The sequence below is a fragment of the Chroicocephalus ridibundus genome, chromosome 4 (assembly GCF_963924245.1).
Source record: "Chroicocephalus ridibundus chromosome 4, bChrRid1.1, whole genome shotgun sequence".
NCBI classification, from domain to species: domain Eukaryota; kingdom Metazoa; phylum Chordata; class Aves; order Charadriiformes; family Laridae; genus Chroicocephalus; species Chroicocephalus ridibundus.
In genome coordinates this window covers 33,508,071-33,522,931 of record NC_086287.1, presented here as the reverse complement: position 1 = coordinate 33,522,931, position 14,861 = coordinate 33,508,071, and the positions used below count along the sequence as shown (strand labels likewise).

General features: G+C 37.2%; 1 protein-coding gene across 7 annotated transcripts in view; it reads right to left on the bottom strand.

The window, feature by feature from the left end:
* The window catches only part of HEATR5A (HEAT repeat containing 5A), a 68,653-nt gene that overhangs the window by 51,213 nt on the left and 2,579 nt on the right, over positions 1-14,861 (bottom strand). For 5 of the 7 annotated variants that reach the window (XM_063331776.1, XM_063331778.1, XM_063331779.1 and 2 more), the window contains exons 2-4: positions 7,432-7,515; positions 5,797-6,073; positions 4,517-4,728 (exon numbers count right to left, since the gene is read on the bottom strand). In XM_063331776.1, coding sequence (XP_063187846.1) covers positions 4,517-4,728; positions 5,797-5,922 — 338 coding nt within the window. In that variant the 5' untranslated portion in view covers positions 5,923-6,073; positions 7,432-7,515. Of the gene's footprint in view, positions 1-2,580; positions 2,760-4,516; positions 4,729-5,796; positions 6,074-7,431; positions 7,516-14,861 lie in introns of those variants that run through there. The other 2 variants (XM_063331781.1, XM_063331783.1) reach the window with 2 other exon arrangements.

Below are 14,861 nucleotides of genomic sequence, written 5' to 3'. Positions count from 1 at the left end.
TTCCTTTGAGTAATTAATTAAGGAACACACTTTGCTTTTGTATTGGCAGATCTATAACTAAACCAATGTATTTGATGAATACAAGGGAAAAAAAAAAAGAAATTATATCTTTAATCAGCTTTCAGCTCTTTGGCCAGACCTACTTAAATACGTAGTAACACTCTTCAGCGCCTCCTTCAACAAAACATTTTACTTATTCCCCAACCGAATTCAAGTTTCACGTAAAGAGTTTTAAAATCTCATACCAAACACATTCTTAATTAGAAAAATGCATTTAATATTAACAGTAATTCCCTAAATACCAAAATCCTATTTTTGTTAAAGCAACATTTTTCATTATTGCTTTTATCCAACTGAGCACACACCAACAGTTGGGATTTTAATTTTGTTCATGGTGTGGCTGGGCACAAAATTACAATTGCACCATCTTACTACTAAATTGATCGTTTGACGGTCACAGATACTCTCTTTAATTAGCTTCAAGACTAAATAATATGTATTTTACATCATAATCCAAAGAAGAAATATTTAACAAACATATGAAAAAAAAAAAAACCCAAACCAGAACTACCTTTTCACATCATGGTATAACCTGCAAAGGCTCCTGCTGGCTGTACTGCCACGTACTAAGCCTTTGTTGACGAGTAACATCTAGTCAACTAAAAATGAGAATGCAGCTTAAGTTTCTATATAAGTTCAAAGAATAGGACTTAGGAAGCTCTTCTGACTGCCTTCTAGGATTGTATCATAACTCTAGTTGTCTTTTTTTTGTTCCCCCACAAATGTTTCTTCACTACAGTCCAAACTGTATTAACCATTGAATCACTTTATCTGTCAAATCACAAGCAACAGCCAGAAGTTTCCAAGGGAGCCTGTAGATTTGTACAAGTTTTGCAGGAAAAAAGCCTCTCTGCTTGTCTTTTTTCCTCCCTGGCAGCACACCTCCATTTTGAAATATGACTCTCTATATAAGACATTGAAATTGTTTCCTCTCAAATTTTGCCTTAAGAATTGTACTTGGAGAGACACCCACAAAAATGCAGAACTAAGATACTTAAAGATGTGGTAAAAACGCACTGACATTAGCTATGAAAGTTTGCTGCCCAGCCAAATGCTTTCAAAACGCTTACGGTTTAAAAAACAGCCCTAGTGGATATTTTAAAAGCTTTGTAATTTTAAGTAAAGTAACAAGCTATATTCAAACTACACGTCCTGTTTATCTGATATAGCATTCCATCATACTCAATTTAGTAGGAGATGAGCACCTAACTAAGGTTCTTTTTAAAATGCTTGCCTAAAACATTTCCATCTTCCACCTATATGAAAGAAGAAAAATCATAATTTATGACACAAGAGAACAATTCACTGGAAACTTTATTTAAAGGAGTTTCCAGGTGAAGCAACATATTGTGAACAATGATGGTGAAGCGTTGCTACCAGACAATGTGGGCATGTATGCTAAATAAGGACAGACAGCAAACAAACACAACACTTTAATCAAGAAAAAAAAAAAAAGGAAAAAAGCAGTCTTTCTTCACTAAACACCAAGTATTCCATATACTTGCAGCCCAAGATGAAAAATTTTACTCAAGTTCTGTAATGCCAATTATTTTTCTGTAACCTGTTGTCTCGGTGTCAGTGCTATGAGAAATCCCTTTTCCAAACCTTTTTGTGAAATAAACCCTATTTTACTGCTACCTTTTTCTCCACTTCATCTCTTACTTCTCCTCACTACTGCTTACATACACAGCAGGATCGTGAACACTGCCACCTCTCTCTTTCTCCCCCTGCTACTCCTCTGCCTTCTGACTCTGGATATCTGCCATTTCTCTCTGTCTTTGCCATTTCTGCCTTACTGCCGATGGACTCCATAATCCCCCCTTCCTACTCCAACATCATTCCACTTACTCCAGTGTTGCATCTTGCAGCCCAAGCAAGGAAGACCTGAGAGCACCCTCCCATACTACAACTCACCTCTAATGTTAATGCATCTCTCTGTTGAGAAGCCAGCAGTATAGCAGGAATTTACTTTGCAGGACTAAGAATCATAGACTCATAGAATGGTTCGGGTTGGAAGGGACCTTAAAGATCATCTAGTTCCAACCCCGTGCCATGAGCAGGGACACCTCCCACCAGACCAGGCTGCTCAAAGCCCCATCCAGCCTGGTCTTGAACACCTCCAGGGATGGGGCATCCACAGCTTCTCTGGGCAACCTCTTCCGGTGCCTCACCACCCTCACAGTAAAGAATTTCTTCCTAATATCTAAATATCCTAAATCTACCCCCTTCCAATTTAAAACCATTACCCCTCGTCCTATTGCTACACTCCCTCATAAAGAGTCCCTCCCCATCTCTCCTATAGGCCCCCTCCAGGTACTGTAAGGCTGCTATAAGGTCTCCCCGGAGCCTTCTCTTCTCCAGGCTGAACAACGTCAACTCTCTCAGCCTGTCTTCATAGGAGAGGTGCTCCAGCCCTTGGATCATCTTCGTGGGCCTCCTCTGGACTCACTCCAACAGGTCCATGTCCTTCTTATGTTGGGGACTCCAAAGCTGGACACAGTACTCCAGGTGGGGTCTCACCAGAGTGGAGTAGAGGGGCAGAATCACCTTCCTCGACCTGCTGTCCATGCTTCTCTTGATGCGGACCAGGATATGGTTGGCTTTCTGGGCTGTGAGCACACATTGCTGGCTCATGTTGAGCTTCTCATCCACCAACACCCCATGAACCTTTACAGCAAACTTATCCTTAACTCAGAAGACTGCACAAGAGGTCAATTGCAACAAGAGGGAAACAAAAACATATTATGATATTGGAAAATACAACCATCTCCTCGCACAAACCTATTTTCAGGCAACTTCACTTAGGTTGTCAGAAACAGGATTAGCCTGTGAAACAAAGGAGGAAGACGGATTCTGCTCTGCTTTGTATACTATATCATTAATGCACAATGATGTTTTACTATCTCTACCTTTAGTTTTCTTCACTATAGTGAAAGATGTGCATTGTTTCAGGAATTAAGGTTATTCATAATATTTCAACACCTTAAGATTTGGTTTCATATCCTGCAATAACAGTTCAGGCTTCTCTGTTCTGTTGGCTAGGCTTTACACCTTTAGTTACAAACATTTCAGATGTTTCTAACTAACTATATCCAGTTTCCCAGTTGAAGTAAGAAATTTACTTAATAGCTGTGTTTTGCACCTGGAGTTGTACTTCTCTGTTTTACTGCTCTACTCAGCAGTATATTACTTTCTCCTTGTTTTTCAAACACCTGCCCCCACATAACTCCATTACCTATTGCTGGTATTTTCTCTGGCCTGACTTTTAATTATCTGGCTGGAGATCACCAACTGTCTTCTACCCTTTCGGTTCCTGTTGCACACATACAATATCTAATACTACCATATTCTTTGTTTTATTATCTATCCCGTGGTAGTGAACTCAGATGCATCACGTCAGGTAAATTTTTTTTTTTCCCTTTTATTAATGTTCAATAAGGTACTGAGGAAAAGCTTTCTTCCCCGTTTTTGTAACAAACAATGTTTGTTTGACTGCTGTAAACCATGGTTTCTTCAATATGGCAATATCTATATTGCAAGCTGGTTTTGCCCCCTCACCGAACAAAACCAGAAAGCATAAACCAGCCTCAGTTTACCCTATTACCTTAAAGCATAGTATGGTCGTTATAGTTCTGAATTAGAGCAACAGTTTAGCATTCCTACACTGCTAAATGAATTAATTTAGCTTAGCTTTCAAATCACTCACGGCGTCTCTTTGAAGTGGATCCAGTAAATACTAGCTAGCTAGGTCAAATTTTCTTCTAACACATGCAACCGACACTGACTCCCATCAGCCACCAAATTGCCTCTGCCTTAAATGCTTCAAAAATAACGTGATTTTAAAGTGGTTTAATATGATTGATTTTATGTTATATTTACATGAATCCTAAGAAGAAACTTCGAAATAAGGAACAAAAATATATTTTAAGTTTATTTAACTTTCAAGGCCAATTTATATTTTAAGTACTGACCTGTCTTTTTTTTTCCCCCCAATGTGCAGCTGAACTTCTTGCTCAAAACTTTCCAGTAAAGACACAGAAAGGAATATATAAAATGCTACACAAGTACTTACACACTCATAATTCTGCCCTGAAGACAGCATATATTAAATAATCGAAATAAAATTGTTATAATATCTAGGAGGAAGGAAGCAATTTGAATTTGCTTTCAGATTTCAGATAAGTTCAGTTTCTCTTTGTAATACATGAGTCTAAAAATTCTAGAGATGTAATACCAAAGGAAAAAAAAATTACTTTTTACAGCTGGATACACCCACAATAATGCTACTAATCAGGGAGGCTCCCAAATTCTGTGTGTCATATGGTACAAAGCTTCTGCTGGACAAGGGGCAGAAATGAGGGAGCATACCCTCTCCTACATTAACTTCTCACTATGTAAATCTGTCTCTCGTGTTATTACTGGATTTGAAGTTTGGGGTTAAAAAAAAAATACTTACAGTTTCGTAGGCAGATAACTTGGTGAATCATCTTTACTCCGAATGAGTTCATTGCATTTGTCAATTGTTTGGTAAACAGAAAAAGTGTCTCCAGTGCTATAAAGTACAGCTAAATTCTTGGCAACAAGCCGTCTGGTAGGAGGTCCTGGTGAATTGTTTAATAAAGAAGTCAATTGTTCAACCAGTTTCTTTTGGTTTTCCCTTATATCAGCCTGGAAATAAAATCAGTAACCAGTTAAGCTTCAGTTAAATTTAGAATTTGGTTAAAGATAATGAATGCTAATTCTCTTTACTTTTTGTTATTACCATTCTGACACTCTGACATTCTTAATTAAAGATGAGTGTTTTATTGCACCTTTCTACTTAAAGAAAAGCCATCTCAAATATGTGAATATTTTATTCTTATAAAAAAAAAATCACATTTTTCAGAGCATAATTCTTTCTAGTAGCATTTCAGGAGTATTTTCCCTATGTCACTTGAATAGTTATAACTTTCTAAAACAAAATTCTCATTTCTTGCTTCTTTTATGCATGCTTTAAAATAAAACAATTCATAGAAATATAGTAATTTCAGTAGCAAAGAACTTCAGCAAAGTTTCAAGAAGTTGAGCATTAGAAAGAACTTCCCTGAAAATAATAATCTATTTTAGTCTTATCTTAATTTTTTTAAACGTTCTTTAAAAAAATGTAAATAAAGAGCCTGGCACTGCATTTCATTTACGTATTTTAACACAAATAACATAACTCTTAATAGCATTACCTAGGTTGGTTTACTGTTAAATATCCATATATGCTACTTAATATATGCTAACCGATGAACCAAACAATTGGACAGTTGTCTGGAAACAGATCTTTTATCATTTGATCAGGAAAATAAAAAACAAGAGAGAAAGATGTTACATTCTTGCTTGCTGGAGAACTACAAAATAATTGTGCCATGCTAGAGGGAAGCATGACTGCTGCTCTTCATCACAGGGCTGCAAAATCTTACAGTAATAATCTGAGTTTAAAAAAAAATATATTAAAAAAATTCACTTCACGCTTATTTCTCAACTTCCTTTCATTGGACAAGTGGCTCTATCACTTGAAGGGCTGTAACCAAAAACTTGTAACGTTTAGAAAGTTACTGCTAACACTGAACATACTTTCATTGTGTGTATGTAAAAGCCATGATGCAAATGAAATTGAATACCGCTCTTTGTTTTTAAAGAAAATAACAAAAAAGACAGAGAGAAATAGCTCTATACTGTGCTTTTCTTCTCAAGTCTCATTATACTTACTCTGCTAGTCACTGGTAAAAGTTTTTCCAAAAACTGTAACCATTCAAAAATGAACTCTGCTTTTTGAAATCCACCAAGCTGGTTATACGCTTCTTCGTTCAGTAGTAAACTGTGAGCTAACTCCATTCCTTGAAATTTTCCTCAAACACCGTGGAATGAAAAAAAAAAAAAAACCAGCAAAAACCAAACCAAAACCCACAAACTACCACAAGCTGTGTTAATCAATCAGATTTTCTTCCCCATTAATACGTGGTGACTGAATCAGAAGTTTAAACACCTAAACAGAATAAGAAAAAAATTACTAGAGTCAGCAATCATATTATATTTATGCTTGGCTTATTAAAACTAAACTTTCAAAGGAAAACTTAAAATTGGAAAGAAAAAAAAAAGATTACAGTAGTTTTATTTAGGGGGCTTTAGTAATACTTAATGGTTTTGGAAATGAGATAATGGTATTGATGTAATATAGAAATTAAAATTAAATGAACTTCAGAAAAATCAGAGTAGTTCTCACTGAACGACTATCTTTTCTTCATCTTATTTTGCATGAAGTGAGGTTTACTAGTACTTAATCACGTATATACCTGAAAATAATGATCAACTGGCCCCAAATATAATGACTTTTGTGCTCTAGAATTAAGTGCAGCAATAGCAGTAACCTACATCTAGCAAACTCATATTATTTATATTCACAAATAGAAATGCTAACACTTTATGTATTCTCAATGCCAAGCAAGGCATAAAATAAAAACAGAACTTCATTGCTGAACAAACCTCTACTGCTGCCTTTTTTCAAAAAAACCCCACACCTGAAAAAAGGATGGTTTCAGAAACTCAAAGTTCAAAAGAAATTATATTTATGTGTCTCAAACTATTTTGTGAATTTCCACATTGTTGACAGGCATAACTAGAAGAAAGCCAAGATGAAAAATACTTCCAGTGTTATTTTTTCCCCCCTACTATTTAAATACCATATAGCCTTAAACTACAAAATACAATATTGCGTAGGATTTGCAAACAAAAATAGTCAAGGAGATTCCGGTAAAATGGCAACTGTATTTTAAACTCCCAAACAAATTATCCTTTCCAGAGGTCACTGAGACTGCTGAACACACATTTTTTTCCTATGCAGTAACAATATTATAGTGTAAAATGATCCATCAAACAGTAAATGGGCAATACAAAGCAGTGGTAAATAATTCAGTACTTGGGTTATCATCAAATGCACAGCAGAAGGTTACCTTTACTACTTTCTGCACATTTTTTATGTAAAATTTACTCACAAAGGAAATTAGTCATATCTAATTTACTATAATGAACTGTCACTTCAAATTCACCTGAAACATCAGGCAGCTTGACAAGGCATCACATTATAAAATGACAATCAGGACATTACCTAAGTAAGATACCTAAGTACATCTATATATATTTCACCTGCCTAGGTACATAGAGATGTTCACAGTCAGGAAATTACATGTCACAAACCCTCCTTTTTACCTCACCCGAGGCCTGTCCCGATGTCGAGTATATCTAAGTCACCTACAGCCACAGCAACTGATTCAACTTACATACAGAGCTGAGGATTACAACTCACAGCTGTTTTCCCCAACTGAGAAAACATCACAGATCACTTACCCAGCAGATAATTTCTCCTCATTGTAAAAACTGTCGCTCTGCTGCTCCAGGTTCTTGGATAAAGGATGTCAAGAGCTCAATTTTCTAGAGAAAGAGTTAACACAAAAATCACCTTTTAAAAAGCACATGAAATACAAGTGTCTGTTCTACAAAAAAAAAAAACAAACCACCCCAAACCCCCAAGAATTCCAAAGGCTTGCAGACTGACAATTTTTATTAGTTATTAACTAATAAAAGCTCACCAAAAGGCACTGAACTGGAATTCCATAAATATTACTACCTGTTTATATGTTGCATTTGAAATGGGCAGACCCATCGTATTCACCATAAAAATTGATTCATTTAACCACCTTTCTCATTTGTTTTGTTAACTTAGATTAACTTTAAAACAAACAAACAAAAGCAAGCTCAAACAGCATAATACCACAATTATTTTCTAGAAAGATGATTTCAGTGCCTTCATCAGACCTACATTACTTCAATATATCTCAAAAAGCATAGGTGGAAAATATTTATTGTATTAATCTGGAATGCTACCATGAACAACCACGTCCTTATTATTGTCATAAACAATACAACAGCATGCATGTATAAATGAACAACCAGCGGAACTGGCAAAGGTGACTCAACTGCTCTGAAATATTCATGTACAATACTATGGATACAAAAAGACATAAGGATTATCAATCCATTTTCTTAGCTCCCAGATATAATATTAATATTAGAATCAAGGGGCAAAAACATTTCCCTTTAAATGTCATTCAACTTGAACTTAGTCTGGCGGGACATGAAATACAGGTTTCATGCTACTTTAAATGCAATCGTTTTTCAATCAGTCTTTCAAAGAATGAAGTTGAGAACAAATTAAAAGTACATGTAGATTTCAAAGTAATCTAAACTTCTTTCAGCCTGGGGAACTAGGGTTCAGCCTGGCGAAGAGAAGGCTCAGGGGCACCTAACAGTAGCCGTCACAAGGGAAGACTACCAAGAAGACGAAGACAGGTTCTTTACTGAAGTGTACAGAAAGGAATAATGCCAGAAGTATCATAAATTGAAATGGGGAAGGTTCCAGTTGGATAGAAGAATAAAAGATTTTCACTGTAAGGATTACCAGCCACTGGGATGGATGCTTAGAGGCTGTAGAACACTCTCAAGGGTTTCTAAGACTGAACTGGACAAAACTCGTAAGCTGCCTGGTCTGAACTCAGAGAGCTAAAGGTTGGACAAAAAGACATCCCAGAACCCCTTCCATTCTGGATGGGTCTACATTTTGTACATTTTGTCAACTATCCTGCCCACAACTCACACTGCCAACATATACCCCTCTGTTAATGTTAGTCAAAGATAAAACTTTATGCTTTTCCACTGAAGTTATTATTGTAACATGTTTCTATATGTGACACTTCCACCATATATGGACATATTTGTAAAAATCAACTGGAAGTACTTTTTTTTGTTGTTTTTTTTTTGGGTTTTTTTTCAGGATTTGCATAGTCTAAATTAAAAAAGAAAAGTGTTATGGTGTAGTTGCTGATCTTTATAAGGAACAACTGCTACCATGGCTAGAAACGCTAGCGTTTCTCAGAGGAAAGACTCTATCAGTTCTGAATTACAGAGGCTGATTGTTCATTATGCAAGATTTAGTTTTGTAGAAACTGAGAACTAGACACCCAGCAAAAAAAAAAAAAAAGTCACAGACCTGATCTTTCCAGTGCTGGACAACAAGCAAACCTTGGGTCCACGAAGCTATGTACAAAACAGCATACTCGCCATCCTATCAAAAAAGCCCTTACCCCTAACACCTACTGAGACGTCCTGTAATGAGTTTTAAGTCTGCACACCAGAGATTCTTATGAAGCTTCAAAAATAATAATATAAAAAGGGCACAGGCATACAACTTTGTGAGAACACAGAGAATCAAGCTTTTACTGCAGCACATTGGTTTTGCAGTCAGATTGGAGAACACACAAACAGCGCGGTGCTTACAAGGCTACGCAAAACAGAACACGAGCACCGAGTGTGGGGACGAGCTGGGTTTGATTAATATTCATTGCGTTCTCGTTATGCATGTGGATGTTCCTAGGCAATTTCTAAGTGCAGAAGGAAACATCAAGCCTAAACACGTACACTCCAGACACGGGTGCAACTCTGTGCTAGGTCGAGGCATGGCACAGCCACGTGGTGGGCTAGGCAAGCACCACGAAGGACTGAACGTTATGCCAGCCATGGCAGGTATTACAGTTTCTTGAACATCCTCACACACTAGTAAATCAACGCAAGTACAAGCTAAGCACATAAAGATGCATCTACATTTACATGAAACCCATGTTTAAAAGCCCTGAATTATTTGAAAGTCCCTTTCCCCTGGCGTTATGATTTTGATCCTTCTCAATCTGGAAAAATAGATGTGAAATTTCATTGGATGGGACACATACTATGCCATCAACAAAAATGAAAAGGCACACATGGCTGGTGAAAAAAATCTGAATTTTCTAGCTAGCATGATGCACCATCCTTTTGGCTTTGTCTTTAGATAACTGAAGTAATTACAAGATTTACTTTCCCATCAGTGCTACAGCAGCAGATCAATCAAAAATCCCTCTTTTTTTCCTATAAGGTAAGTTTATTTTACATTTATACTATCCTACAAAACTGTCACAAAGATTTATTGGACAGGCAGAAGTTGTTCTTATGTATTACTGATGAAAAATTTTTCATTTGCCGACTGCCAATTTGGCAAGCAGGATTGTTCGAGACTGATCAGAAAAGAGCTCAGAAAAGCTCTTAGAACAAGCATTAGATGGAATGCTGCCCTGTAAATTGAAAGGAATATAGGGTGAATCAAGCATTAAAAGGCAAGAGCAATTGAGTTTCTAAAGTTCCTGAAAACCACAAAGAGGAAAAAAAGGGACTTTTAGTCTTCTTTAAAAAAAAAAAAAAAAAAAGACAGAGAAAGGTGACTGAACCAGGGTAATAGCTGCTGATCTGAATAGCTGCCTTTAGTAACTGGCTTTAAAACATGAGAACTAACAGATCATCCATGACACAGTTATAACAGAGACAAAAAATCAAATAGATCTATTTTGTTTATCAAGTTTGTTTCGAGATGACTGATCTCGTCAGGCTTTAAAAGCTGAGGGAAGCATTCCACAGACTGGTGTATTTCTTTCACATGGAAGTCTAAGACAAAAATTAATACACAACAAATCAAAAGCTATGAACAATAGTGGCAACTTAATGAATTTTACTTTTCCCCTTCCTTCCATCCCATGGCATATTTTGTCTCTGCATAAAAAAAAAAAAAAAAAAAAAAAAAAAGAGTAATCTGCAATAAAGTAGACTCTTAACTGATCTCTCATTCAAGGAAGATCAACACATGACTAATGGAAACTACCACACAGATCAAGTATGTACTCAACGAATGTATTTTCTTTTAAGACTTCTCATATTTCATCAATCTCTCATTGCTCCAGCAGTTTGTCTCTCTTTGCTAGGAACAAGTGCTGCTCAAGGAGAAATCAGATCAACCTGAGCTCTCTGAGCATGATACTCAGACAAGGATCTAGTGTACAATCTAGATGAGGATCTAGGTCCTTCACATGTACTATGTAGTGAAGAAAATACAGTGCTGTTTAACTTATCTTAATAAGAATTATTTATATTTTCTAATTTCAGAAGTATTAAAATAATTCTGCATTAAATCTGATACGAAGCATAAAGATAATAAACCTGTAGATTCAATTTTGTACCAGAGACTAGTCTAGCAGAGAAGTAAAAAGGACGTTATACTTCTAAGAAATGATCACTGTTACTCATTGCCAGTAACGAGTAATAGTAAAAAAATGAGTAATGAGTAATAGCAATGAGTAAGATAAAACAATGACCAGCAATAATTACCAGTGTTTTCATAACAGCTGCCATTGGGCTGACTACACAATCAATACCATAATCATCGCACCACTGAAAAACAGAGCTGAAGCACATTCATTAGCTTCATTGCATCACAGTGGTATTTTAACTAACTTCAAATTAATGTTTTTTTCCTCAGAAGGCAAGATTTATTTTCATCTATCTAACAAGCGACCCAATACAGTTAAGAGAAAGCCTTCCAGCCTGACACGTTTAGTTCTGGTCGGTAACAGTTCAGATCAATGTTACTCCTGCAGCACTGTTTTAAAAGTTTAATGGGATGATCGTTACACCCATGCATCTGAGCTGACCGCGTGGCAAGAAGATCGATGCTCAAGCCTGCGTCAAGCCCTTGCACATACCTGCTTCGAGCCTCTCCCAAACATCAAGAGAACTCCTGCCCAGCTCCCTCGGGCTTACTTCTGACAGGACAAACCGAGGATGATGCTCTTTTTGCCAGCTGGGCTGAAAAACCACCTTAAAGCACCGGCCAAATTCAGCTATTAATGAATGAAACATGGACCAAAGTCCAATAGCTACAGTGTGTCGTTTACGTGAGTAGGCAAACATAAGGAGGCAGGGAGGGCTGGAGAAGGCAAAACGCCCAGGATCAAACTCCCGGCAACTCCCAACAGGAGATCTGATTGCCCAGGGAACAAAGGATTGAGTTATCTTCAGGTGTAACTTAGCTAGAATTTATAGCACGCATAGAAATAATCTAATTTAAATAAACTACAATGATAGAATCTCAAAAATTTTGTAAGAAATAAATTCTGATTATTTCAGCGCCAAGAACTGAAATCCCAGCTCAGATGAGCTTGGAGTTTAGACACTGGAAATACTACTGGAGTGGCAACATTCAATATCTAGATAAAGGTATTTATTATTACTCAAAGGACAGATCAGCCTTTGTTTACTTATTGACTCCTACAAACTATTACCAACTAGCACACAGAAGCAAAGCCTGACTCAAAATTGACAATAAGAGGAGGCAAAGCAAAATAAAAGCATCAGTGTAAGTCCATCAGTACCGCAATACCTTTGTGTGGCAGGATGCTCAGCATTCAGCCAACTCGCGCCTTTTCTCTAATACATACAGAAGCCTTAAATACTTGGCTCCACAGAGCCACGTGAAGCAATGGCAGGTAACTGCCAGTCTCCACATAACGTGGACCCCTCTGCGCACATTTTATGTTCAGCACTGCTGAACATCACTCTTGGCCTCTCATTCAACTGAAAAAAAGCTGTGAATTTCACGTGCCCTTTCACTGCTTTCTTGCACGTAGCTTCAAAGAAAACATAGCAGCAAATTTGGGGCATTTCAGCACCAAGACACCAAGAGAAGGAGGAAGAGGAGAGAGAAGGAGAAAAAAAAAAACAACAAACCAGAAAAAAAAAAAAAGAAGATAAAAAGAAAAAGTTAACTCCCCTGAAGACTGACTGTTTCTTTAGTGGAAGTACTGGTATGCTGAATTGATTAAACCCTTGACGAGGAGGACTATGAAGAGGTTATGAAAACAGAGCCCGGTCTTTCAATGCACACACACACGCGCGCTCTTCAATTTATCAGTGATCAGTCTCATCAATTTGGACCAAATTACTCCTTGGCATCAGACTTGATTGCCTTTCATCCAAAATTAATATACTGTAATAAGAATGCCAGGTATTTTGCAGTGTTATGTTATATTGGTCAGCAGTGGGGAAATTGGGAGCCAAGCATGGAGAAGATGGGACTAACAGTGATGTTGTTCAACAGCAGCTTGCAAGAACAAGCCACAAGGGAAAGTCATCACAAGACCACAACCCAGAGCACACGGAAGAAGAATAACAGGCTGCGGAGAAGAAGGTCCAAGATTTTAAGACTTTTAAATCAAGCAGAACCGTAAGTCTTAATATCAAATTTTAGGTGCACTGGCATGTGAAAAACGCAGCAGATAGTAAATCTCGTGGTTGAGTACTCATATGTTTTATTGCATATTCTGTGCTATGAAGGGATAACAGATCAAGCTGTCTTCCTTTTTAAATAAAAAAACGTACATGCTTGCATCACATGCTCATCCCAAACAGCAAAAAGCAATAAAGAATCTGCTTGACTAAGAGCAACAACAAGTAGCAGATTATGACACAACCATCCATTTCCTCTAATTACCGCTGGAGATTTCAGACTAGGGCAACTTCCACTTAATGTTATATTTTTTGTGTGCAATTATTCAGCTTAGAAGCATGATTCTGAAATCATAGATGTTGAAACAAGACCCCTTTCTTTCAGGCTCTCTGCTTAACAGTCTTCTGGATGAAGCAATTTGCCCCAGGAAAACTGCGCATCTTTTCTATCACTGAAAATTTGGTAGCATTTACTCGGGTACTTGTTAAAAGATGTAATCCAAGTGCATCCTTCATATATTGCACCTTCCATGTAGGTCTTGCCTATGTGTTCACATAGCATTTCACGCTGTGCTAAAGAACAAATTCCCATGCAGCCCAAACAGAATTGTTGCTGGTTTCTCAGCTACTTCCATCTGTGTTGCAAAACAAAAGGGCTGTATTTTGATGTTTTGTGAACAATGATGCTCATACAAAGTACTTGTTTACTCCCACAGGAACAGTTCCAAACGACTGGTTTTCCTAGCAAAGTGCTTATCAAACATTATTGATTTCCAAGTTTCAGAAGAACCGCCCTGTATCTGAAAAAGCAGCAAAGCTTAAAAGCAACAAAGATCTAAGTGAAATCTATCAGAAACCTTGTTCTGGGCTTGCTGGTTTAAAAAATATTCACACAAGGAATGTGACCACCCACAACCCTCATACATAACGGTGACATTGATACGAACTACAACACAATATACATTTGCTGAAGTGTGAAAGAAATGACAAGACAATGTCTTCTTGGAATGCTGAATGATTTCTGTGAAGTTTTGAGGACAAAGCTTGACATAACTAGAGAAAAAAATACCCTGAAAAACGCGCCTGGAAACGCAATAGCTGTTTTAGCAATGCAAAGCATTCAAGATATTTTTAAAAACTCAGATTTTGGAGGACATTCATTCATCGTGTTAAGAAGTACACATGCTTTGCTTTCATGTTTCTTATCATCACTTTAATCTTTGTCGCCACACGAGAAGAACTATTCCAGGAAACCAAGAATCAGCTACGTTCAGTTATTGAGAGAGAGAAACCAGCCATTTCCTGAGCTCCACAGCAGGCACTACTGCTACACTCTGTCCCCCCTAGCACCCACAACTCTTGAATATTAGCTATATTAATTTCTGCAAGTTTCAGTCAAAGGATAAACTTGTCTCCATTACAGGGACCTCAGAACTTTATCTTATTTACAAGCAACTTGGCAAACTGCATTAAAACAATTAAGCTATGCTTCTAAAAGTTAGAAAAACAGTATCATACCTGGAAGACTGATTCTGACAAAGTGAGTGTTAAAGATTCCCCCACCACCACCCCCAAATTTGACTAACTAAACTTCAAAAAGCAATAGCTAGCTTCAGTCTGAATAAAAATGCATAAAA